This window comes from Pantherophis guttatus, chromosome 4, assembly GCF_059756535.1.
Source record: "Pantherophis guttatus breed Tessera chromosome 4, ASM5975653v1, whole genome shotgun sequence".
Lineage (NCBI taxonomy): Eukaryota > Metazoa > Chordata > Lepidosauria > Squamata > Colubridae > Pantherophis > Pantherophis guttatus.
This window is the reverse complement of record NC_142066.1, coordinates 72,468,200-72,495,667: the sequence shown is the minus strand read 5'-3', so window position 1 is coordinate 72,495,667 and position 27,468 is coordinate 72,468,200. Positions and strand designations below refer to the sequence as shown.

At 38.4% G+C, this 27,468-nt stretch overlaps 2 protein-coding genes across 13 annotated transcripts in view; one reads left to right on the top strand and one right to left on the bottom strand.

Annotated features, from left to right (window-relative positions):
• TPK1 (thiamin pyrophosphokinase 1) overlaps positions 1-27,468 on the bottom strand; it is a 519,294-nt gene that overhangs the window by 287,566 nt on the left and 204,260 nt on the right. For all 12 annotated transcript variants that reach the window (XM_087892396.1, XM_087892395.1, XM_087892388.1 and 9 more), the window contains one exon: positions 4,010-4,079. In XM_087892396.1, coding sequence (XP_087748522.1) covers positions 4,010-4,079 — 70 coding nt within the window. The remainder of the gene's footprint in view (positions 1-4,009; positions 4,080-27,468) is intronic.
• Positions 7,773-10,903, top strand: LOC117664977 (condensin complex subunit 3-like). Its single transcript, XM_034416484.2, is given in 4 exon segments — positions 7,773-8,741; positions 8,743-9,538; positions 9,540-10,537; positions 10,539-10,903. Coding segments are annotated over 4 exon segments (3,030 nt in total). The 5' UTR covers positions 7,773-7,788; the 3' UTR covers positions 10,822-10,903.

Sequence of the window (27,468 nt, the reverse complement as noted above, 5' to 3'; positions counted from 1 at the left end):
CTGGGAGAAGGGCGGTATACAAATTAAATTAATAAATAAATAAATAAATAAGAGACCCTGATGACACAAATAAAGGTCCAGATGGCCTTAATGACTCGCTAATAGAATAGCTGTCTGCAAGGAATATAAATCCTTTTATTCCCCATCATCCAGTCAGCTAAAGAAGCTTCTTAGATGAGAAGCAAAACCTCTTCAAAGAAAAACCAGAAAGTCCCGTTGCCTCTTGATAAAGCACCTTTGGGTTCATGAGGCAAGAAAAGTCCAGAGTTCATAAGGCACGATTCAAGTGAAGGCACCCTGTCAATCCAAAGCAAAGCAGGAATCACAAAGACCAGAAAACACACAGCTAGGAAATGAACATGCTGCTCCCAGAATCACCTCCATCCAGTGGTGGGATTAAAAATTTTTTTACTACCAGTTCTGTGGGCATGGCTTGGTGGGCATGGCATGGCTTGGTGGGCATGGTAGGAGAAGGATACTGTAAAATCTCCATTCCCTCCCCACTCTAGGGGAAGGATACTGCAAAATCCCCATTTCCTCCCGATCAGCCGGGACTCAGGAGGCAGAGAATAAATGGGGCGGGGCCAGTCAGAGGTGGTATTTATCGGTTATCCAAACTACTCAAAATTTCTGCTACAAGTTCTCCAGAACTAGTCAAAACCTGCTAAATACCATTTCTGCCTCCATCTGTCTGCTGTCTGCCAGCTTCTAGTGCAGCCATCAAGAAGGCTTTCTCCTCATGAGTAATCTTTCTCCTGCCTTTTCTCTGCCCGGTGTGTTCTTGGATCAGATACAGAAGGCAGTTCTTCTTCTTTATCTCTGACGAACTGTAGCTGCATGCTTTCTCCATCTGATGCCTCAAGGCTGTCCTGCTGCAGCTGTGCTTCAGCCAAATCACTCTCAGACAGCTGCTTGGAGCCACTGATCAACTCCCCTTCTTCTTCTTTTTTTTTTGTAGATATTTTTTATTTATTTTTTCAAATTTAAACATAAAAACATAACTTTCAAGAGCAAAAATCTCGATCCGGTCATAGATGGTTACCACGCTTACATTCCTTTCACAAGCTCAATTCACAATTTCCATTACATCTTTTATAAATAAACAAAAAAAGAAAAAAAGAAGATAAAAAAGAAATTCAAAACTTAAGAAAAAACCAATTTTACCTCAAATTTCACATTTTCATCTATATAAATCCATTATATCTATCCAAAATTAGTTTCAAATTCAGTTTCACTCATTTTTACATCTGCTTAACAATTCTAAACATATCTTTATTCTTCTTTACCTTATATCTTATACAAATCATATCAAAATAATTTTTACAATATTCTAACCTCTTGTTAAGTGTTTACCTTACAATTTTATCACCATTTATTCTTAGTTTCAATTCAATACCACTCCATTTTTATTATATTTTATAAAACAACGTTTTATCTAATTTTAATCCTTTGACCCTTATCCTCAAATCAGTTTACCTTAGATTTTTTTTTCTCCCAGTTTACATATTATACAGATTTCTCTCAAAGGCATATTTTATTTACTCCAATTTCTAATATATTTTCCACTATATCTCCCTCTAATATTTAACTAGCTTCCAGCTTGTTCTATTTGATTAATTCTCAGCTTGATCCCCTCCAGAACACCAACTATTTAGTTGATTTTAGAATAGTTCCTCAATCTCCTCCAACTCTCCTCCTATTTGTATGACTGTTTCCAGCATTTTATGGGCTGATTTCCAGCATAGTCTCCTCCTTAACTCCCTCCATTGTTTGGCTGATTTCCAGCATAGTCTCCTCCAACTCTCCTCCTATTTGTTTGGCTGTTTCCAGCATTTTATGGGCTGATTTCCAGCATAGTCTCCTCCTTGACTCCCTCCCTTGTTTGGCTGATTACCAGCATAGTCTCCTCAAACTCTCCTCCTATTTGTTTGGCTGTTTCCAGCATTTTGAATTAATTTCCAACGTATTTCCACCGAGTCTCAAACTCTTATCTAGTTGGTATCCATCCCACACATTTTAACTGTAATATAATTATCTGTTTTATATCATTTTTCCATCCTGCTCTTTCAATTTAAATCTCAATATATTTCATAATAGTCATCATTTCCAACTTGTATTACCTTAATTCAAGATTAATCACTAGCATCTGTGTATCTTGTATTTTGTTCAATCAATCCTTATTCATCAGTTTAATATGTTTGCAAATTAAAATTAAAACGTATTACATCAAACAGTACATTTTCTTAAAATTTTCCTGCCTCGAAATATATTCTTCTTTATTATTTTTATCCCCTTGATATCATCCACTATTTTAATAGCCACCTCTTATTTTCTATTTTTATTATTTCACAACCCTTCCTGTTTTTATCCAAAAATCATATATACATAGGCTTTTAAACTTTACATTTCAGTTAGTCACATTTAAATTTATCCACTTTGATTCTTCCTTTTCTTCCTTTTCTTCTCTGTCCAAAGTGCTCTATTTCAAGGTTCATCAGTTCAAAGTAAAGAATTTCTGTATGTCTCTTTAAAACTTTTAAGATGTCTGATCCAAGCGTAGTGCATCAGCTTCCTGTCTTTGTTAACTACGCCACACCTAGTTTTGTCAGTCTCCATTGTTAAAATCCAAAATGTTCTTTCTTTCTTCTTTCTTCTTTCTTAAAATCATCTGGGACAGAGTAAGAATCTCCAAAATCCTTATATCCAATATTAATTTAAAGTAATCCAAGGTAAAAAGCCAATTAACGTGTTTCTTTTCCACCCAGAAAGGGAAATTTCTTTAATCCACTTCTCTGTTTAATCACTGCAAACTCCATGGCTATTTTGTAGCCATCCATCTCTATCTTCATTAGCTTCATTTTCTTTTAAAGGCATTAATTCTCAGGAATATCCATTTCTCCTCTCCACTCCAGTTAAAGGCACAGTCAAATTTCAGAAATTTATTAAAACCAAATCATCCAGTTTAAGTTTACTGCAACAAAATTCAATTTGGGTCTTTTACCCATTTTTTTTTCCTTTTCAATCTTTAAGCCCCGCAGTCCAACAGCCGTTTTTAATTTTGGGGTCTTATTTTCCAATAATTCCAGATAGGTACGTTTGCCTGGGTTGGTGTCACTCACCCGGCTTCTTGATTTTTGCTCTTTCTTCATCTTCTTCCTCCAGCACAATCCTTGTTCCCAGTTGCCGCAGTTTCAGGGCAGCCACCATGGCTGCCGTCCCGCTGCCGCCGGCGTGAAGGAGAAGCCTCTGGCCCCGAGGAACCCGCCCGTTCCTCTCGGCCGCCCAAGTCGTTCCTTCTTGTCCCCCTGTCTCTACAAGACAGGGGAGGTCCGCAGACCTATCGGCGGCAGCTTAACAGAGGGGATTTGGCAGGGCTCAGCGGAGCTCACCATTTCCCCGTCTGTGTCCCTATGGCGCCAACTGGAAGTTCAACTCCCCTTCTGATCTACTAGGAACTGGTTCATCCTCCCCTGAACTGACATCTGAAGAGGTATCTGGGAAGCATCTGGGAGAGTCATCACAAGACCTTTCCCAATGCTTAAAGATGAAAAAGCTTCTTCAAAAGCAATCAGTAATATTTGTGCTCCAATGTATGCTTTTTATTATAGCATGCACTATCATCCTTATATTAAACCACCATTTCCAAGTCTCACTTCTTAATATCTATTAGATTCAATTAATAGAATAAGGTGAAGAAATGTGATATTAAAATTTGAATCACAGGGCTTCAATATAAAAATGACATTTCTATGTTGAATTGTAAAGCTTTCTATTTTGTGACATTATTGTGTTTCTACAGCCCATGGCTTCACATCAATATTTTTTCTTATAGAAATGGGAAAACACAATGACCTCAAGGTACTTCATAAGTAACCTATATGTTTTTATGAGGTACCAGTAGCCTGGTATTATGTAGAAACCAGATAATGAAAAAAAATTAAATTTAATCAACATCCTTTATGAAGATAAAATATGCAAAATTATTAGTACATTTTATTTATAAGCATACCTGTCACGGTTTCCATTGGTGATACAGTGCAAATGATTAGCACCTCCATCAGCACATACTCTCAGAACCGCTGGAAAAAAGGATGCTGTTGTCAAAAAGCTGCCATCATAAATAACAATTTTATTTACATACAACTATTATTTTGTAACATGTGAACTTCAAATATCTTCATTTTTTACATAGTATCTGATTGATCCTGTTACTGATAAGTTGAATTTAACTACCATTAAATATAACTTCATTGTTGTATCTTGTTTGACAGTTTAAGGCCCTATACATGAGTTTACCATTGAAAAATGTTTACAACATCCATCAGGGTAGACTGAATACTGTGATTAAATTATCCCCCTCCTAAAAATATCTGCATTAGTTGTAAACTGTTTTCTAGGCAGATATGTGTCAACTATTTAAGGACTAAACAGTTTAGAATCTAAGTATGCCCCATATAAATAGATCTAGGCATTCAGAGCTGCAAGAGTTTCTTTCCAAATCCTTTTTTCTACTTGGGCTTTCTATTGGACTTTTTTTTTTTTTTTTTTTAAATTTGATTTATATGCTGCCCTTCTCCGGAGACTCAGGGCGGCTTACAATGCGTTAAGCAATAGCCTTCATTCTTTTGTATATTTTTATACAAAGTCAGCTTATTGCCCCCACAAACTGGGTCCTCATTTCACCTACCTTAGAAAGGATGGAAGGCTGAGTCAACCTTGAGCCTTGGAGAGATTCGAACCAGCAGAAATTGCAGGCAGCTGTGTTAATGACAGGGTGCACTAAACCACTGTACTATCAAGGCTCTTTCTCCTAAATTCTTTCCAAACTAACACTCCCAACTTTCTGCCTTGAAAGAACAGTATATCCCCATGCCACTCTTTTTTGTAAATTAGTATAACAGTGTTAATTATTTTTAAACTACAATTTTGTTTTAATTATTAGATGCCTCAAGTTTACAAATAAATACATTAATATCAATACTATTTTAGACAAGAAAGTAGTAACTAACTCTTAAGAATCTGAGGTATTTTTGCATGATATTCACCATATTGTATTCATTTCTTGAAATTGAATTCTTTTCATATTGCCCCATCTCCCTGAACACTTGTTTGTATTGGCCAAATTTATTTTTAAGATTAAGATTTCATTAACTGTAACTCAATATGCTAGGATTGTGGTCGTAGTTAATTAGTAAATACATGTACAAATAAAAATCACTTATAATTTTGTAATTTGTTAATTTCTTAACAAATTCTTAAAAATACACAGCCATAAAAAACAGTAAGAGTTTCTCTTTTTTTCAGAATAGGAAAAATAAAACTTTGCCAAAATGTTTTAGCAGTTTCATGATCTTTTTACATTGTTCAGTGTTCTACTACTTAAACATTCTGCCACTAAGATTTTCATTTCTGTATTTAATATATATTTAAATTATTAATCCTTGCTACTTGAAATATATTTCAAATACTCTTGAAACCTCTGCACTCTGCACTTATATAAAACATTATTCTTCCATGAATTTTTTTGAGCTCATTTGGAAGCAGTTAAGCGTCATTCATCAAGCGCAATTAAAATCTTTGTTTTATATTAACAGACTTTTCAAGTTATCTGCTACATATTTACTCAGCATTTCAATCATTCTGTACTTAGTTATTTAAAAAAATAATTTATAAAACATTGATCTTTTATAGCAAATTAATGATTCACACCAACACAACCCACAGAATGATGTTTTCAGTTATGTGATAAGCAAAGGGGAATCAGTAACTTCTACAAGCTATGAAACAAAGTGCAGTCTTGTTATTATTTAACAGATAAATATATAGATGTTTCCATTATTTAACACTACTGTTGGAATAATAGTTTTAAATTTCAAATGCAAATGGACAAAGGCGGTCTAGGGAGAAAAGAACAATCAAATAGTAAAAGTGATTTTTTTTCTTTTTAGAGTTGCAAGAATGAAATAACATCATGGTATTGATAATGAGCTTAATGGTAGCTCTGCCAATATCTCTAAGAACACTGTAATACTTCATAATGTGCATGATTACTGCTCACCACAATACTGTAGCAATTTACAACTACACTTCTTGAATATGTACTGCTTAATATCTTTAAATGACAAAAACAAACAAACAGATAATGAATATGTTTGTGAGTTTATATACCGAGAGACATGCACAATGAACTCACTTAGGGCCATTTCACACATTATATTTTAATTCTGCACTTAAGACACTTGTATAGCTAATAATATGCACAGTGACTGTGAAAAACATGGTAGGTTTCAGCTTCCTGCTAAGTGCATGGTTTGGTGAGTATAATGGTTCTATGAAGAATGTGAAATGGCTGTTAAACGTCTAATTTGTTTTCACATTTGAGAATTAAATTAAAGGGAAAAAAATTCAATTCCACTATTTTCTATAGGCAGATCATATATAAATGTCACAAAATTCGAGTTTCTGCAGAAATAGAAAATATACCGTATTTTCCGGCATATAGGACGACTGGGTGTATAAGACGACCCCCGAATTTTCCTGTTAAAATATAGGGTTTGGGCTATACTTGCCATATAAGACTACCCCTCTTCCAACGCACACCAAATAAAAATTAAAAAACATCAACTGTCTCACCCGCAATGTAAAAGCAGCTGTGCTAGACCCAAAATGGCCCCTGCAACAAGCAGGAACCTCACACAGCCACAAAAAGCCCAAAAAAACCCAACTTTCACACTTTACACACACACAACACAACACAACACAACTGGCTCACCCACAATGTAAAAGCAGCTGTGCTAAACCCAAAATGGCCCCTGCAACAAGCAGGAACCTCACACAGCCACAAAAAGCCCCAAAAAACAACTTTCACACTTTACACACACACAACACAACACAACACAACAGGCTCACCCACAATGTAAAAGCAGCTATGCTAGACCCAAAATGGCCCCTGAAACAAGCAGGAACCTCACACAGCCACAAAAAGCCCCAAAACCCAACTTTCACACTTTACACACCCAAAATTCCACATACAGCTTTGTGAGATTTTGTGTGTTTGTGTAGTTCGAGTGAAACACTACAAAAACATACTAAATCTCAGAAAGCTGCACAAATATTATTTTATTTTTATTTTTATATAAAAGCTAAATTTAAAACTTCCTAAACTTTAAATGGCTAGGTCTAAAAAAGAACAACTAAAAAAAAACCCCAATTAACTATTTTTTTTAAAGATCCCAAAGGGGAAAAAAACTTACCCAATAGAACAGGGGTCTCCAACCTTGGCAACTTTAAGACTTGTAGACTTCAACTCCCAGAATTCCTCAGCCAGCTTTGTTTTGTTGGCTGAGGAATTCTGGGAGTTGAAGTCCACAACTCCCTGCCTGCTTGATTGCAGGCAGGGAGTTGCTTGCTGATAGAATGGATTCAGGCAAGCGAAGCAAGGCAAGCAGCTAAGGTAAGCAAGCTGGAGGGTGAAAACTTTTTTCCTTCTCCATGGCTCTGGCGATCCCAGCTGAGTTGCCTGATTAGCAGATCGTCAGGGCTTGGATCGTCAGAGCCATGTGAAAGGAGAAAAGTTTTTTCCTTCTCCATGGCTCTGGCGATCCCAACTGAGTTGCCTGATTAGCAGATCGTCAGGGCTTGGATCGTCAGAGCCATTTAAGGCTCGTCAGAGCCTTTCGGGCTGGTCTGCCTGGTTACAGAAGAATGACACCCGGCATATAAGACTTTTGAGAAGATTTTCATGTGTTAAAAAGTCATCTTAGAAAAAACAGATCCGTTGGCGCAGCTATGAAAGGGGAAAAGTTGTTTGATATTAGGAAGGCCTTTGAGGAAGCTCAAAAACATCACCAAAATCAGGCCAAATTGGTGGCATCTTTAAAGCATACCTATAATGAGTTACAAGACAAGGACTATTTTCATGAAAAGTTTGTTCATTACCTGAAGTATGCCATGGTAATCTACAAACGAGAACCTGCAGTGGAACAAGTGATAAATTTTGTGGCCAAGTTTCTGGCTTCGTTGTATAATTCGGAGAAAGAGGATGCTGAAGAGGAAGAAATGGAAAATCCCTTTCTAAATTACCTGTTCACCTTTCTCCTTGAGTCCCACCCCGCTAACAGCAATGCAGTTAGATTTCGTGTGTGCCAACTTATTAATAAACTTTTGGGAAGTCTGCCAGAGAACGCCCAGATCGAAGATGAATTGTTTGATCAGATTAATACTGCTATGCAGCTCAGAGCAAGAGACAAAGTACCAAATGTGAGAATCCAAGCTGTGTTGGCTTTGTCTAGGCTTCAGGATCCCAAGGACGACCAGTGTCCAGTTGTTAATGTTTACAACAGTTTAATTGAGACTGACTCCAACTCAGAAGTAAGGCGTGCTGTGTTGTTCTGCATTAGTCCATCAGTTAAAACTCTACCCAAAATTATTGGTCGTACCATGGATGTAAAAGAGACAGTCAGGAAATTAGCATATCAGGTACTGGCAGAAAAAGTTCATGTCAAAGCTTTGACAATAGCCCAGAGAGTAAAACTTTTGCAGCAAGGACTTAATGATAGATCAGAAAGCGTGAAAGAAATGGTACAGAAACAACTTCTCCAAGCTTGGTTACATCTAGTTGAAGGAAATGTCTTAGAATTGCTCCATCATCTGGATGTGGAGAGTTGCCCTGAAGTGGGTGTTCTAGCCCTTAATGCTATGTTCCTGCTGTCTCCCCACCAGGATCTGATTAAAAAAAATTTTTGAACTTGATGACAGGAAAACCATTCCAATAGAAAAACTGACTGCAGAGAGTGCCTTATATTGGAAAGCTCTTTGTGAGCACTTGAAATCCAAAGGAGAAGAATTCTTAGAAGAATTCTTGCCAGAGCCTGCTATCTATGCGGATTATCTGTTGAGCTACTTTCAAAGCATTCCAGTACTCAATCAGGAAGAAAAGGAAGATCTGGCCTGCATTGAGCAATTGATGACCAAGGAATTTATAGGTCAGCAGTTAATTCTAATAATCGGTTGCATGGATATCACCGAAGAAGGAGGCAGGAAGAAAATGCTGAGTGTCCTACAAAAAATTCTTTTGATTCCAACCACGTCAGCATCTCTTATATCCCATCTTATGGAAAAGTTGCTCTGCCTTTTGAAGGATGATGAGCGAAGAATCCAGATGGTTGCTGAAATAATTTCAGAGGCACGGGAAACCGTTATGACAGTAGACAAGCAGCAAGATGCAAGTGAGATAAGAAAACAAGAGCTTAAGCTGGCAGAAATAAAAGTGAAACTCATGGAAGCAAAGGATATTCTGGAGAAGTGCATAGCCATGCAAGACTTCAGCCATGCTTCTGTGTTAAAGGAGAAGATTATAGAGCTGGAAGGTATAAAGAGTGGCTTGTTGAAAGAGGCGGAAGAATCCGAAACTAAAGAGATATGCATGGAAAAGAGTGATCCAGAAACACTTCTGAAGTGTTTGATGATGTGCAACCAACTTCTGAAGCAGATCTCACTTTCCAAAGGGTTAGGACCTACACTGGATGGAATAATTGAATACCCTGATAATCCCAGGAATTACTAATATCCATCCTGCTGTGCGAAACATGGCGGTGCTGTGCTTGGGCTGCTGTGGCCTGCAGAGCAAAGAGTTTGCAAGTCAGCACCTCACTTTGCTGTTGCAAGTATTGCAAATTGATGAAATGAAGGTAAAATTGAGTGCTTTAAAGGCACTGTTTGACCAGGTAATGATATTTGGAATAGAACCATTCAAAGACAGAAAAGTTCAAACTGGAAATGAAGAAAATGAGAGTGAGAAAACTAAGGAAACAGAAGAAGAAACAGCTACCACTCACAACCTTCTTCAGCTTCTTTCTGGGTTTCTAGATAGTGAGTTTTCAGAACTTAGAACTGAGGCTGCTGAGGGACTGGTGAAGCTCATATTTTCTGGCCGGCTAATCAGTGCTAAGCTTCTTTCTCGACTGGTTTTGTTGTGGTATAATCCAATGACAGAAGAGGATACACGTCTCCGACATGCCTTGGGAGTTTTTTTCCCTTTATTTGCATATTCAAATAGAACCAATCAGGAATGCTTTGAAGAAACTTTTCTTCCAACGTTGCAAATATTATTTAATGCTCCAGCTTCATCACCATTGTCAGAGGTTGATGTAGCTAACGTTGCTGAACTTCTGGTGGATCTAACAAGGCCTAGTGGATTGAATCAACACTTTCAGAACTGTCAGGGTTTGACAGTTCATGATAATTTAGCGCTGAAAATATGCAATGAAATTTTGACGGATCCAAGTGCGCCAGATGTCCGGATATATGCAAAAGCTCTCTGTTCCTTAGAATTCAGTAAGGATTTCACAAAAGACCTCATGGATTTATTTGAGGATATTCTTGTGACAGTAAAAGATAAAATGTCTTTAAAAATGGTTGAAAAGGTGAAGAACAACTTAAACAAAGGAAACCCTGTTGATGGACATGTTTCAAAAGAAAAGGACACTGCAGAAGTAACTGAAAACAATTTGGACTGCAATAAATCATGTTATGTCCACTGATCAAAATAAGGAAGGTGATAAAGTAATCACTCCTACTGAAGACACAGAGAACACACCTCTAAAGCCAAGATCTACAAGAAACAGAACAACAAAAGGTCTGAGGAAAATAGAAATGCAGACTGAGCACCAAAGTGGGTGCTCTAGAACTAAAGGATCTGAAAGTGACAGAAAAATTCAGCAACCTGTTTCCATAACATATTCGAAATCATCCCGCCGAATCAAAACAACAGCTCTTGCAAAAACGAAAATGGATCTCTCCAAGCTTCTAGACAAAGAATAGGTTAACCAAATCTGATGGTAACTAAAATTTGCTTTATGTGCTGCATAATAAAGATAAAACCTTTTTAATGTGGAAAAAAAAAGTCATCTTATACGCCGGAAAATACGGTATCTATTTATTTAAACTAAAAATTGGAATATAATAAAGTTATAATTTGAAATATCAGGTTAGTTTAATCCCCAACTATCCTCTATTATAGTAGCTTATTTGGATGAGTCAAGTTAGAGTAGTGTGTCTACAAAAGATCTCAGCCACATGGACTCATTCTTCTTAAATATGAAGATATTTTTAGTATTGAATTTCCCATTAATTATATATTGTGCAAAAAATGTTCTTTTTAACAATGAAATGACAATTCATTTTTAGAAATACTAGAACAAATGAAGTGCATATTATTAGCTATTAATTAGGATTATGTCATCTGTATGTTCAACATAGATGTTCACAGGATCTGAGTAAACAGTCAGAAATTCCCTCCCCCCAAAAGGCTGTATTCAATCTGAGCATAGTAAGAAACAAACAACAAAGGAAAAAACAAAGTCTAGAGAAATGTCTAACCATTGTTTTATTCAAACAATAAAATGGGAAACCACAATTAAAGAAAGAAGACTGCAACCAAACTGAACATAATAAGGAACAATTAATTAAAACAGAAAATGAACCTTTAGATAGACTGATGGTGATAGGTCACTCACAGAAGGAAAAATATCTATAACAACAAACCTATCTAAGTTCAAAATCAAAGTTTCATTTTTTCCACCTCAAGTATAAAGCAGTTTCCAAATAGAAACAAAATTAATTTTATTCTTTTTTAATCAGAGCACTCAATTTTGCCATCTCTGCTAACTTTATCAACTTTTGCAGTCATTCGTCCATTTGAATCAAAGGTATCCTTCCATTTCTGGGAGATCAACAGGTTCCCTACAAACCTAGCAAACAACTTTGTCTCAAAAGATAGAGAAGGAAACTAGAAGATCAGATACACTGGACTTAATTTTTACTAACTGAGATGAAATGATAGAAGGGATTGAAGATGAAGGAACTTTGAGGTAGAGTGAACATGTCACATTGGAATTCAACATAATATAGACAAAAGAAACAGAACAAAGTCAAACTAGTGTCTTAGACTTTAAGAGAACTAATTTCAACAGACCTAGAGAGAGCTTGGGAAGGATTTATAGGATGAAAATCTTAAAAGATGAAGTCAGGAAAGCTAAAATCAGAATGAACTAAGACTTGCAACAAATGTCAAAATAATAATAAAAGTTAATTTCTAAATATAAAAAATAAGAAAAAAGTCAAGAAAACAATGGGTCAGTTTTGGTTATCATGATACAAAGAAGATGTTGAGACTACAGAAAGAGTGCAGGGAAGAGCAACAAAAATGATTAGGGAACTAGAGGCTAAAACATATCATGAACAGTTCCAGGAACTTTGTATTTCTAACAAAGAGAAGGACTAGAGTGACATGATAGCAGTCTTCCAATATTTGAGGGGTTGTCACAGAGAAGAGGGGATCAACCTATATTCACCTGAGAACAGTCAGGAAGTAACAGATGGAAACTCATCAAGAAAAGAATCAGCTTAGAACTAAGGAGAAATTTCCTGACAGTGAAAACAATTAATCAGTGGAACGGCTTGCCTCCAGAAGTTGTAGGTGCTCCATCACTGGAGGTTTTTAAGAAGAGATTGGATAGCCATTTGTCTGGAATGATATAGGCTGTCCTGCTTGAGCAGGGGGCTGGACAAGAAGACCTCCAAGGTCCCTTTCAATTCTGATTCTGTTATTGTGTATTCTGTATGTACTTGAACAAAGTTCAAGTTTGGTTCCTATGGTTTATATTCTATACCTAATTTACAATTATGTAATAGCCAAGGAGAAAATACATAGAATGTCACAAGGGTAAGGAAGGAAATTGAAATTTGCTGAAGATCTAGAAGAAAGAAAGAGGTATTAGAGAAGAAGGAAGTCAACAATCCAGATTTAGGCAGGGATAGGCTCCTGAAGATAGTTCCTGATTGATAGAAGATAACCAATCAGCTGAGAGGTATGCAGGAAAAAAGTAGAATGGCACAGGATTAGATGTATTTGATGCAGATTCTAAAGAGAGAGAAGAGGATTCAGAAATCAAAGTTAAAGGACTTCTAATTAAAGGATATTTATTCATTCTGCTTTAGCTCAATACTTCCATTGATCTGGAAGATCAGTATTAGTAAACTCAATACTTTTCTATCTTGAATAAGTTTTAGTCAATTTACAAATGGTCCTTGCATGTTGTCATTTGCCTGACCAATCCTGGAATTCCTCATACCTTTTATACAGTATGACATTTTCCCTCCAAAATTAAGTTCTGAGCTCGGTAAAAAGCTGCAGAAGAATGAATAGTTTGGATGATTAAATCAATGGCAGTGTTAATGGTAGTGAAGATGGATAGTTAGATTGTCTCTAGTTCCTCTGCTCATAATTTTCATATTTCCATCGTATACATTATCACATCATAGCTTTTTAAAAATCTCTTCATTGTTTCAATGTCATCATTTGTCATCATTTTCATTTTCAGGATTTTAGAATAGAATAGAATTTCTCCTTAGTTCTAAGTTGCTTCTCTCCTTGATTAGTTTCCACCCGTTGCTCCTTGTCTTACCCTCAGGTACTTTGGAGAATAGCTTGACTCCCTCTTCTTTGTGGCAGCCCCTGAGATATTGGAACATGGCTATGATGTCTCCCCTAGTCCTTCTTTTCATTAAACTAGACATACCCAGTTCCTGCAACTGTTCTTTATATGTTTTAGCCTCCAGTCGCCTCATCATCTTTGTTGCTCTTCTCTGCACTCTTTTTGGAGTCTCCACATCTTTTTTACATTGTGGTGACCAAAACTGAATGCAGTATTCCAAGTGTGGCCTTACCAAAGCATTATAAAGTGGTATTAACACTTCATGTGAACTTGATTCTAACCCTTTGTTTATGCAGCCTAGAACTGTGTTGGCTTTTTTGGAAGCTGCTGTATACTGCTGGCTCATATTTAAATGGTTGTCCACTAGGACTCCAAGATCCGTCTCACAGTTACTACTCTTGAGCAAGGTATCACATGTACTGTACCTGTACATTTTGTTTTTCTTGCCTAAATGTAGAACTTTACTTTTTTCACCATTGAATTTCATTTTGTTACATAGCACCCAATGTTCAAGTCTGTCAAGATCCTTCTGTATCTTAAGCCTATCTTCTGGAGTGTTGGCTATTCCTGCCAGCTTGGTGTCATCTGCAAATTTGATGAGTTCACCATCTATCCCCTCATCCAAGTCATTGATGATGTTGAAGAGCACTGGGCCTAAAACAGACCCTTGGGGTACTCCAATGTATACTTCCCTCCATGTAGATTCAGTTCCATTGAGGACTACATGTTGAGTGCAGTTGGTCAGCAGTTACGAATCCATCTGGTGGTGGTGCTGTCTAACCCACATTTTTCTACATTATCTAGTAGTAGGTTATGATCTACTTTATATAATGCCTTACTGAAGTCCAAGTAAATTGTATCAACAGTATTCCTCTGGTCCACTAATTTTGTCACTTTGTCAAAGAATGCAATAAGATTAGTCTGGCATTATCTGCTTTTGACAAACCCATGTTGGCTTTTGGTTATTACTTTGTTTGCTTCTACCATGTTTCCCCAAAAATAAGACCTTGTCTTATATTTTTTGAACCCTGAAATAAGCACTTGGCCTTATTTTCAGGGAGGTCTTATTATTTTGGGGTGCGTGGGACAAGACGGGGCTCCTCTTGCCATCTTACCTGATTTCCAGCTCTGTCTTCCTAACCCTAACCAGAGGAAATGGTGGGGACCAGCTGCGCATGTGGTTAAATATTTTTGGGGAGGGCTTATTTTCAGGGGAGAGCTTATTTTGGGGGAGGGCTTATTTTAGCGCATGTACTCAAAAGCCCAATTGGGCTTATTATCAGGGGATATCTTATTTTAGGGGAAACATAGGGTTATGTTTCCCCGAAACATAATATAGGTTTTGTTGTGTCTCGGGATCAGCTTGGTTGTGCTTCCGGGTTGCAACGGCCCCAGCCGGTGGCTTCCTGATTCTATCACTGGCGACGAGGGTGGGATGCTGAAGGAAGTGGCTTCTTCAGCGTTGCAAGGCATTGCAGCTCGGCATGGGACCACGCTGCACCGCCCTACGCATCCAGCGATTCAGAGCCGGCGGTAACTCCAGGCGAACGCCATGAGCTCGAGGGGGAGTACTTCCAGCAACGCCGGTACGTCTGCCAGCTTGCATACAGGTACCCCCGCCATCCCGTCCTCCTAGTTGGGGTTGGCTGGCGCGGCGGCATTGCTGGAGTTTGACATACGCCGCACGGACACGTGGGAATATGCCAAGCACGGTTTGAGTCTTTTTTCTGGTGCTATGGCATTACCGATGAGGGCGCACGGCGAGACTGGTTCCTGAATTGCTGCGGAAATGACTTGTGTGGGCTGGCTGTGAGCCTTGTGCACCCCAGGAAAGTGGATCAGCTCTCTTACTCTGACCTGGTGGGCGTTATTATGGCCCATTTAGCACCTAAACCAACGTTGGTATCCCGGTGGGTAGAGTTTTTTAATCGTAGGCGTTTGGTTGTCGAGCCAGCCGCAACATTTTTGGCAGAGTTGCGTAAACTGGCTCGCTGGTGTGAATTCAATGACTTGAATGAGGCTTTATTTAACCAGTTTATATGTGGCCAGACGGACAAGAAGTTGTTGAGGAAATTTTGTTCAAAGAAAGATCTTAAGATGAAAGACGCCATTGTTTCGGCTAAAACACTCCGGAGTATTTGCCCCGGAAAGTTATCCTCACTTGAAGCCCCCCCATTCAAGCTAAGAGACTTCCAAAAAAACCCCATAGCGTTGAAGGCGGTTGGAACATTCGAGGTTAGATTCAAGGGGGTCCGACAGAACCTCGATCTGTTTATAACGGAAGGGCCGTATACAAACTTATTGGGCAGGAATTGGATGGGCCCTTTAGGCATCGAGGTAACCGGGGTGAACATGATTAGAACCGCAGACCCGGACTTGGTAAAGGTCTGCGCAGTTTCCAACCGTATTTTATGGCTCATTGGGGTTATATAATGGCCCTCCAATCTCCCTTCAATTGGACCCAGCTGTTAGGCCCATCAAACTTAAGGCACTCTGGGTCCCTTTCGCTTTAAAGCCTACGATCGACGCAGAGCTGGATTGGTTAGTCGCCCAAGGGGTTTTGGAAGCGGTTCCTCAAGGGTCTTGGGAAACCCCAATCGTGACCCCAGTGAGGCCAGATGGGGCGGTCCGCCTCTGTGGGGATTATAAATGCACCCTTAATAAGGCATTGCCCGACCACGCCTATCCAGTTCCGGTCATACAACACGTCCTGGCCACGTTAGCGGGGGCTAAAGTCTTTGGCAAGCTTGACTTGGCCCAGGCATATCAACAGCTGCAGGTCGACGAGGCGACGGCCGACGCACAGACAATTGTTACACATCGAGGTGCTTTTAGAGTGAAAAGACTGCAATTCGGGGTTAGCGTCGCACCCGGGATCTTTCAGAACCTAATGGACTCACTTTTGAAAGGTTAACGCCCTTTTTTGACGATGTGTTAATCTCCACCCCGACGTCGTCAGAATTCGTCGTTCAACTACGAGCTGTGTTGCAAAGGTTTCAGGCGGCAGGGCTTAAAGTTAAACGGGAGAAATGCCTTTTGGGGGTAGAGCGAGTGGACTTTTTGGGGTTCACTGTAGACTCCAGTGGCATCCACCCGGCACCGGAGAAGGTATGGGCAATCTGCGACGCACCTGTCCCCACGAGTAAGGCAGAATCGCAAACATTCCTCGGCCTTCTAAATTTTTATCATGCTTTTCTACCCCACAAGGTGGCAGTCGCAGAACCCCTTCATAGACTCCTGGACAAACAGGCCAAGTGGACTTGGGGCCCGCGGCAGGAAGCAGCCTTCCGGGTGGCTAAGAACTTATTGAATTCTAATGATGTGCTAGCCCATTTTGATGAGTCGCTCCCGGTGGTTTTAGCGTGTGATGCGTCCCCTTACGGGGTAGGGGCCGTTTTGGGCCATGTGTTGCCTAACGGGAAGGAGGTTCCGGTGGCTTATTTTTCACAGACCCTCTCGGCAGCTGAACGGAACTATGCCCAAATAGATAAGGAGGGCCTAGCTATTGTAAAGGGGGTAAAAAAGTTCCATGATTTCCTCTACGGCAGGCCCTTTACCATCTTGACTGATCATAAGCCGCTGTTGGGACTTTTTGCACCTGATCGCCAGACGCCACAGGTACTTTCACCCCGGGTCCTTAGGTGGTCAATATTTCTGGCAGGTTATCAGTACTCTCTGGTATATCAGAAGGGCAAAGCCATGGGGCATGCAGATGCACTGAGTCGCCTTCCATTACCAGAGAGTGGGCGTGACCCCGCCCCGGCTCATGCCATAATGCACCTGGAGGACCTTCCAGACTCGCCCCTCCATGCCAAGGACATTGCAAAATATTCATCTAGGGACCGAGTTATCTCCCGGGTCCTGGACTGGGTGGGGAGGGGGTGGCCGGAGGCCAAGCCGGGCCCAGAGTTTACGGCATATGTTGAGAAGCAAGGGGAGCTATCAGTGCATAAGGGGTGTCTGTTGTGGGGATACAGGGTGGTGGTTCCACCCCGCTACGCACAGGGGTCATGGAAGCGCTGCATGAAGCACATCCCGGGGTCGTGCGAATGAAAGCCCTTGCCCGAAGTTATGTGTGGTGGCCCAAGATCGATAAAGAAATTGAGACATGGGTTCGGGGTTGTGTGCCCTGTCAGGAGTCACATCCAGCTCCTCCCCGGGCTCCAGGGCAGACATGGGAGGACACCTGGAAACCATGGTCCCGCCTCCACATAGATTTTGCTGGGCCAGTACGGGGACAAACGTTCCTCATAGTGGTGGATTCCCACTCGAAATGGTTAGAAGTCGTCCCCGTTTCCACCACGTCCATGGCCATTACGGTTAGAGCTTTGAGAAAGCTGTTTGCCACTTTTGGGCTGCCTGATACGCTTGTGCCAGACAATGGTACAGCTTTCACGTCAAGAGAGTTCTTAGAGTTTACTCGGAGGTACGGCATCCAACATATACGGTCGGCGCCGTTCCATCCCGCCATGAATGGTCAGACTGAACGTATGGTGCATACGGCCAAGGAGGGGCTCAAGCGAATGGGGGATGGGGACTTACAACATTGTTTAGCCCAATTTTTAATCGCACAGCATACCACCCCCTGCACAGCGACAGGTTATAGCCCTGCCGAGCTGCTTATGGAGCGAAGGCTCACCACCTTATTAGATAGGCTCCATCCTGACAGGGCACCCTTCCTAAGGCCCAATACGGAGAAAAGGGGAGCACCAAGGGGGTTCTTCCCCGGGGACCGAGTATATGTTGAGAACCATGGCATTGGCCCGGTTTGGATGCCTGGCCACATGGTACGGGTTAAGGGGCCCACCTCATATGATGTTTCCACAGAGCAGGGGGCCATCTGGGGACGTCATATTGATCAGTTGAGGCGGAGGGTAATCCCTCTAGAGGAGGAGAAGGAAGTGTTGGAGTACCCGTACCTCCCAGAGCCACAGCGGGAACTTGCCCCACCCAGCCTGGTAGGGCTGGAGCGAGAACCGGCAAGGTTGGAGACCCCCGCTAATTTGGAGGCCAGTCTATCTCAGCCGTCTAGAGACGGGGCCGGTGGATGTGATCGTGGAACCCCTAGTGGCCAATACTCCAGCTACAACAGGGGAGGAGGCCACCTCCCCAGAAAAGACCTTGCCACGCAGGTCGTGCCAAGAGCGGCGGTTGCCCATACACCTCAAAGACTATGTCTGTGGAGCAATTCGCACTTAGAGGGAAGGAGTGTTGTGTCTCGGGATCGGCTTGGCTGTGCTTCCGGGTTGCAACGGCCCCAGCCGGTGGTTTCCTGATTCTATCAACAGGTGGCCGGGGCTTAGGACCATGCGCTGGCCGGGGCTTTAGGTCTAATCAGCTTTGTTGGCCAATTACTCCACCCAGTGGCCAGCCTGTAGCGGAAGCCAAAGAATATATATTCTCGGTCTGTTCCTCGCTAAGTAAGCTTGTTCTAGTCTTTTTTACTTGCTTTTAATTATGGAATAAAAGAAGAGTTGAAGTCACTTGGGAGTTGCCTGGCTCATTGGAACCCACTACATTTCAGGTTTGTAGTTTCCTGGATCTATTTTTTCCCCCTTTTTTGAAGATGGGAACTACATCAACTCTTTTCCAGTCCTCTGGCAGTTCCTGGTGCTCCAGGATCTTTGAAAGATATAGTTCAGTGGTTCTGAGATCTCATCTGCTAGTTTCTTCAGAACCTTGGAGTGTAATCCATCCAGTCCTGGTGATTTGAATTCGTCTAGGGTAGTCAGGTGTTCACTTACCATTTTCTTACCATCCATCCCGAAAAGTAGCAGTATTGATTTCTGATACCAGGAAGACAACCAGCTAAGAGTATGATGGAGTGCCTACTGCTGAAAGTAATTATAATTGCCATTCAAAATCTCCATCAAACAGATTTTAAAAGTGAAGAAAATTATTCATTTTATACTAAGGTAATATATTCTAAACAAAGTAATAGGATTTTTTGTTTATTCCACTAATCACAAAAGAATAAAAAAAATTGACTGTTTGATAAAAGGCGAAAGTACAATAAAAAGTTGTTATTTTTCAGTGAATTTGGTGAATCTGAGAAAATTTTGATTTTTCTAACCCAACAAACCAAAAGCTGGAGAAATTTCCTTATGTTACTGTTTTCCTGAAATAAAGTAGAATTTACATCTGGCAAGTAACTATATATTATAAGTTGACTACATTTAATTTAACTTGATAAGGTGCAAACTGTACAATTCCAGTCTGGTGTTATAAGTAGAATGGATTTATGCTTCATTTTTCAAACTCTGAGCCATTTGCAATTCTGATAATCATTTCCTCAGTCCCTTCATCCAAGTCCAGAGGCTTGAAGTACTCCACTCAATAGTACTTTCCAGTGGTGGCTGTTATACAGCCATTTATGAGAATTGTCTGAAGGTAGCCATTCAACCAATTATGAATCCATATAATAGATTTTACCCAGTTTACTGGGTAATAGTAAACTGTAGTTTACTATTATCGGTTTACTATTTTATTTATGTATTTTTTTTAAAAAAATAACATTTTTAAAAGCTTTGTTGGATGCTTTCTGGGCTTAAAGTATACTATAATCATTTGTATCCCAATCCTATTAAACTAGAGATTCTGTCAGAAAAGGAAGTAAAATCAGTATGACACCACTTTTTTTTTAACAAACTCATGTTGACTCTTGCTAATTGTTACATTCCTATTCAAGAGATCACAAATATGCTGCTTAAAAATCTACTGAATGATCTTGCCCAGTATAAAGGTCAACCTGACTTGATATCCTTCCCTTTGTTGAGGGAACAACATTTAGATTTCGAAAAGGACTCACTATTCTAAAAAGAACTTAAAGGAAGCACAATACAGCCTATAGTGATGAATGCATTATGCAGACCTTGTACCATTATTTGTAGTCTAGCACAAACCACTATATATATATTAACATTTCTGCTTGTTCTTTCTTATTTCTGTGCTGATAACTTGGTATTCTAACATAAATAGGAAATGGGGAAGGTAGAATATCTGAATCTCTTTCCTAAATCATAGTCCTTCATATCTGTGTTGGAAAGTATGTGAGTGATAAGAAGGAAGACCTAAAGAATTAATTTCATGGGTCATTCAGACTCTCTCCCAAGACTAGGCAAAAGGAAAAAGGAATTTGGCCCAGTTCTATTCTGTTATAACTATAACAGAGTTTAGTTTATCCTTCTTTTTCAGATTGACATGGTTTTGCGAGTAAATTGTGTTTTACAAATAGGGTGAATTGATAGATATGCTGAATACTGTTTAAATAATTCTGACAGATTCCTTTTCTATTATTTGTTTTTCTAAACTGAACTGAGTATGGACTGCAAATTGCCAAATCTGATTGCTGCTGCTATTTGTTTATGCATGGTTCATTTAATAACATAGACTGTACTAACTCTCATAAATTATTGAAAAGAACAGTTTCTTATCACAGCCAAATACATTTCAGAACCTCAGGATTCATCCCAACTCTATTATGACTTTTTACACGGAATTCTCAAAACTCAAACTAGCAAAATCATATTATTGCTTCTTTCAGAGATGGATTAGAATATTACAATGCATAACGTGAACAAATCTGACCCTACTAGAACTTTGCTAAAAGATAATTCAAGATGTACTATTCTCCATATAAAAAGTTATGACCTGAAAAGTTGCCTAGAAATTAAAATAAGTGAATTGTGATAGGCTATCACATTAAAGCAAGCATGATCCTTCAGCTACATAAAATTGTTTTCTAGAATATATTTTTAAGAAAAGTACAGTTATATTCTACTTTATTATTCAATTCACATATTCTTAAATTGTTGATCTCTTATTTTCAGTTTTAAGAAGGATGATGCATTTTGTAGTTTCCTTCAATACAAATAAATGGAAGTGATTTTTCTTTTTACTTGATTTTCATATGCATATTTTGGCATTGCATTCCGGACATTCTTGCAATAGATAGACCATGATGAAAAGTGCAAATACTAAAGCAGAAGAAATAAAAGTAAAAGAACTTGTTCTTTACAATATTATTAATAAATAAGATTCAATATATAATATTGAATTGTATAATTGTAATATTGTACAGTATATTGATATGAAAAATCTTTTATACTCACAAAAGGGGTACTAAAGGGGTTTCCACTCTTGGAAACAAAAATATTCTCCTGTTTCAGCTGCTTTTTTTCTGATTCTGTACAGCAGTGGCCAAAATTGTGGAAACACTTTGGGAAAAGTGTATTTTCTAAAACTAGCTAATAACACCACTTTTTTTTGGAGTAGTAATAGAAAGATAATTTAATCAAAAATGTAATGCAATAACTTTTATGAAGGATTTGCTATTAGAATAGCAGTATAACGTATACTGTATTAGTATACAGTATAAAGAAAAAAAGTGAAACACGTAGAAAAAAATGAGATATACAAAAATTATCACCATGTCAGTTAATACTTAGTTGGGTAACCTTTAGCATGAATTACAGCCTTACAATGTTTTCCCATGGAGTGAACCAAGTCTTTTAGTTCTGCAGATGTTGTAATGTGAAACCAAGATTGAATGATTGCTTCTATTAACTGGGTTTTATTGCTGGGTCATTTCTGACTAACAAGTTTCTTTAGTCAGCTTCATAGATTTTCAATTGGGTTAAGATCTGGGCTATTCCCAGGCCATTCCAACGGTGGAATATGATTATCTTGAAACTCCAAAAAAAGGTGGTGACAAATAGAGGTGACAAATTTAGAAGAGGAAGGAACCGCGAAGGAGAAAAAGACCGAAGAAGAAGCCAAGGAAAAAAAAATAAGACCGGTAAGAGCCGTAAGACTAAATAAGAACTAAGACCGAGCAAGGAAAACAAGAATGAATGACTTGAAATTAATTTCAGTAAACGTTAATGGATTAAACGATAGTAAAAAGAGGAAATTAACACTTACAAAACTAGCAAAACAAAATATGGATATAATCTGTTTACAGGAGGTCCACATAAAAAAGGATGAGGGTAAACGTTTGGAGTTTAAGAAATATGGTAAACTATTTACCTCATTAGCTGAAAAAAGAAAGAGAGGGGTAGTAATCTATGTTAAAAAAGGAATTGAAGCAGAATTGAAATATAATGATACAAAGGGAAGAACCCTCATGGTTGAAATTATGAGAGAAAACACTAAAATATTACTTGCGGGCATTTACGTCCCAAATAAAAAACAAGGAGAATATTTCCAAAAGCTTCGCGAACAAATAGGGAAAATGGAATACAATGAACTTTGTATGATAGGCGATTTCAACGGAATCATAGACCCAGACAATGATTACAAAAGTAATAAAATGAACAAAAATAAAAGGGCGACCTTACCAAAAGCTTTTTTCGATTTGGTGGAGGAAATGAGCTTAATTGATATATGGCGAACCTTGCATCCAAGTGAAAGACAGTATACATTCTATTCCAATCCGCAACAATCATGGTCGAGAATAGACATGGCTTGGGTCACCAGGTCGTTGGGGTTAAAAATAGAGACAGCAGAAATTAGCCCAAACATTTGGGCTGATCACAACCCCCTAGAAATAAAATGGAGAATTACAAAGAGAAAGAAACAACAGAGATGGAGGCTCAACACAAATTTACTCGGCAACAAAGAGTGTGTAGAAAAATTGAAAGGAGAAATAAAGACTTTCTTTATGGAAAATGAGAATCAAGGGACACCCCGTGAAATAGTATGGGACACAATGAAGGCCTATCTAAGAGGGGTAATAATATCATACACTGCATATAAAAATAAATTAAAAAGGAAATCCCGGGAAGATCTTATTAAACATTTAGATGAAGCAGAAAGGAAACTCCAAAAAATACCTGGAGATACTGTAGCAAAAGAAAATTGGCTGGTGTGGAGACATAAATTAAACATCCTAGAGCAAGAGGAGCTAGCCCAAAACATAAAAAGAACAAAACAGTACTATTTTGAGAACGCCAACAAATCGGGCAGGTGGCTGGCCTATAAATTAAAAAAGGAAAAGGAAAAAGCGACAATTCAGATACTAGAAGACGCTAAGGGAAATCTTTTAAATAAAGAAGAAGATAAATTGGAAAGAGCGAGAGAGTACTATGAATCCTTGTATAAAGAAGAGGAGGCCCCGGAAGAAAAAATAGACCAATACTTGGCAAATGCGGAGCTCCCAAAAATAACGGAGGAAGAGAAGGAGATGTTAAACGCGAAGATAACAATTGAAGAATTTAAAAAAGCCCTCTCCAAACTCAAAAACAACAAATCACCAGGCCCGGATGGATTCCCGGGAGAAATATACAAAAAATTGGAAGAAATTTTACAACCCAAACTAATGGAAATCTTTAATGAGGTTTTGACGGGCTCAAAAATTCCTGACTCATGGAGGGAAGCGCATGTCACACTCCTGCCGAAAGAAGGTGCCAACTCCAAAAAAATCCAAAATTACAGACCGATTTCGCTCCTAAACACTGATTACAAATTATTCATGTGTATAATGGCAGAAAGAACCAAAAAAATATTAAATAATTGGATTCATAAAGACCAAAATGGATTTCTCCCGGGGCGACAAATTAGGGATAACTTGAGAATTGTATTAGATATTCTAGAATACTATGAAGAACACCCAGAAAAGCAGTTGGCCTTAGTTTTCTTGGATGCCCAAAAGGCATTCGACAATTTAAATTGGAATTTTATGACCAAACAAATTAAAATAATGGGATTCGGGCAAAACTTCGAAAAGATGATAAAGACCATTTATGACAATCAGAGGGCGAGCATCTTAGTTAATGGAGACAGGACAAGAACATTCCAAATCAGAAAGGGAGTAAGGCAGGGCTGCCCCTTGTCACCGCTATTATTCATTTTGGCTCTAGAAGTTCTGCTACGTAAGATTAGAAATAACAAGGAAATTAAAGGCCTAAAAATTAGAAATGAGACCTATAAAACACAAGCCTTTGCGGATGACGTGGCACTAATACTAGAAGACCCATTAACATCTGGACAAAAAGTACTAGAGGAATTGAGTAAATATGGAGAGGTGGCTGGCTTTAAACTGAACAAATCTAAAACCAAAATATTAACTAAGAATATAACTGAAGCGCAGAAGAGCGAGATAGAAGGAACTTTGGGCCTAAAGGTTGTCCCAAAAATAAAATATTTAGGAATTTGGCTAACCAAAAGGTGCTCATCTCTAAGAGATGATAATTATACCCCATTAATTAATAAATTAAAACAAGATTTGGATAGATGGAAAAAGATTAAATTGTCACTTATAGGCAAAATTGCGGCAATTAAGATGAACATCCTCCCCAAGATCCTATTTTTATATCAAAATCTACCAGTGATTTTAGAGAAATTTTTTTTCCTAGAATTAAATAAGATTATTAGGGAATTCGTTTGGGAGGGGAAAAAATCGAGGATCTCACTCAAAATTCTACAGGAAAAAAGGAACGTGGGAGGATTTGGTCTTCCGAATTGGGAAATGTATTACAGAGCAGCAAAGTTGATTTGGATAAGGGAATGGATCACTTTGGAGAACAAGAGAATCCTAATGCTAGAAGGCCACGATTTACAGAGAGGGTGGCATTCATACTTATGGGACAAAGACAAGAAAAAGAAAACCTATTTCCACAGGCATAAAATTAGGGACTCCTTAATACAAATGTGGGCGGGGATCAGGCAGAGACACTATACAAAAGTTCCAAATTGGCTCTCTACGGTAGAGCCATTGATTTACCCCAACAGGTGGGGAATGGAGAAACTGTGCATATATAAAGATATCATTGACGGAGGGGGAAACCTCAAATCAAATGATGCTCTGAGAGACCAAGGCATAACCTTAGATTGGTGGACTTACCTGCAAATAAAATCAAGATACCAGAAAGATAAGGATGAATTTGGCATAGAATTGAGATATAACGGATTGGACAAAATTTTGATGGGACCAGGGAAAAAAGCGCTGGCTAAGCTATATAATTATTTACTAGATGAAGATAGAGATGAGGATATAATCAGAAACCAATTGAGAGCATGGGAGAGAAACATTGGGCATAGTTTGAACGTTAATGAATGGGAAGAGGCGTGGAATAAAAATTATAAATTAACTAGAGCAGCCACGTATAAGGAAAATCATTATAAAATGCTCCATAGGTGGCATTTAGCCCCTGCAAGATTATCAAAGATGTTTCCCAATGTGCACCCAAATTGTTGGAAATGCGGTCATGGCCAGGGCACCTTCTTTCACATGTGGTGGACATGCCCCGAAGCAAAAAGATACTGGAGCAAAATTTGGAGATGGTTAAAAGACATACTCAAAGAAGAAATTGATTTGACTCCAGAAATATTTCTCCTGGGAATGGTAAAGAAAGGGCATGGAAAGGAAAAGGTCCACCTCCTAATACATATAACTACAGCTGCCAGACTGGCATATGCTCAATACTGGAAAAAGAAAGACCTACCACCAGACGACCTTATAATTAGTAAAATATTAGAGTGTGCAGAGACAAGTAAATTAACGCACGAAATAAGTGATGATGAAAATTCAGATTACGATACTGTGTGGGGAAGATGGTACGAATGGATAAATGATAGAATTAAGGAAGGAGTTTAAAGGTGCAGAAATTAATTAGAAATGTATAGTATAAAAAACACCAGATATTTTTTTCATGTACATATGTATAAACACTGCGAATCCGATGTCAAACAAAATTGTTATTATATTTTATCTGTCTTAAAAAAATCAATAAAGTGTAAATAAAAAAAAAAAAAGATTTTCAATTGGGTTAAGATCTGGGCTATTCCCAGGCCATTCCAACGGTGGAATATGATTATCTTGAAACTCCAAAAAAAGGTGTGTTATTAGAGATAAAACCTCAAAAATATACTTTTCCCAAAAGGTTTCCACAATTTTGGCCACTACTGTAATAAGATCCTCAGTAGGCCATATGTACATGTGTGTAGATATGTGTGTGGGAAATTGGAGGGAGGAGAGGGGAAAGAGAGAGAGAAAAAACTGTACAATTAAGCCTTTAATTACATTGTTATGATGAAGAATATTTATGGATTCATCTTGATTTTTGAAATCATCATTGGGGATTCAAGTTAGGGCCATTTTTTTTCTTAAGTGGGTAATTAAGTTTCCTTTAATCTTCAGTGAAAGAAGTTTTATGCAAATTTAAAGGAAACTTTATTATTTGGAAACAAGCAGAAAAGGGATGATTAGAATGTTAATTTTGGAAAATATTTAATGGATAAAAGAGACAGATTAACTGGAAGTAAGAATTATTTTGAAATAATTATAAAAATAATTCCTGTCATTTATTTAAAATTCTATTAAAAATAAGACTTTGAATTTAAGTATCAGAAATTTTTCTCTGGGAAAATATATTAGCGAAAAACTTGGTAAGGGGAGACCTTAAAGACAGGTTAAAAGAGGCAACTAGAAAAAGTTAAAGTTTATAATTAAGAGAGAAGACCTACTAATGCAGAATGGAGAAAAGTATTAAAACTCTGAAAGAATTCAAGGTATTTGGCAACAATATAGATATAGAACTTTTCAGATTGTCTGTTATTATAAAACTGGATTCAAAACAGAAACAGTAGAGGATACAACCGAAAATCAGATGTTTTCAGTAAGGATTTAAAATTGACAGGCTACAAGAATGTTATTGACAAAGTTGTTATGCAGACTTACAAATGAACCCAGCTGATGTTTAATAGTTTAAGAAGACACACAAATAATAAATCAGAAGATGATTTAGATTTCAATTCAGAAGGGTGACTTTAGGCAAAGTTTCATACTTTGGACTTACAAAAGATATGTGTTACATGATTCACTTAACAAAAGTGGCAAAAAAGGTTGTAAAATCAGTGGGACTCACTTAACAATCACCTTGCTTAGCAATAGAAATCTTGGTCCCAATTGTATTCATAAGTTGAGGACTATCTTTACTTATGAAGGAAAAGAAAGGAGAAAAGACAAGAGAGT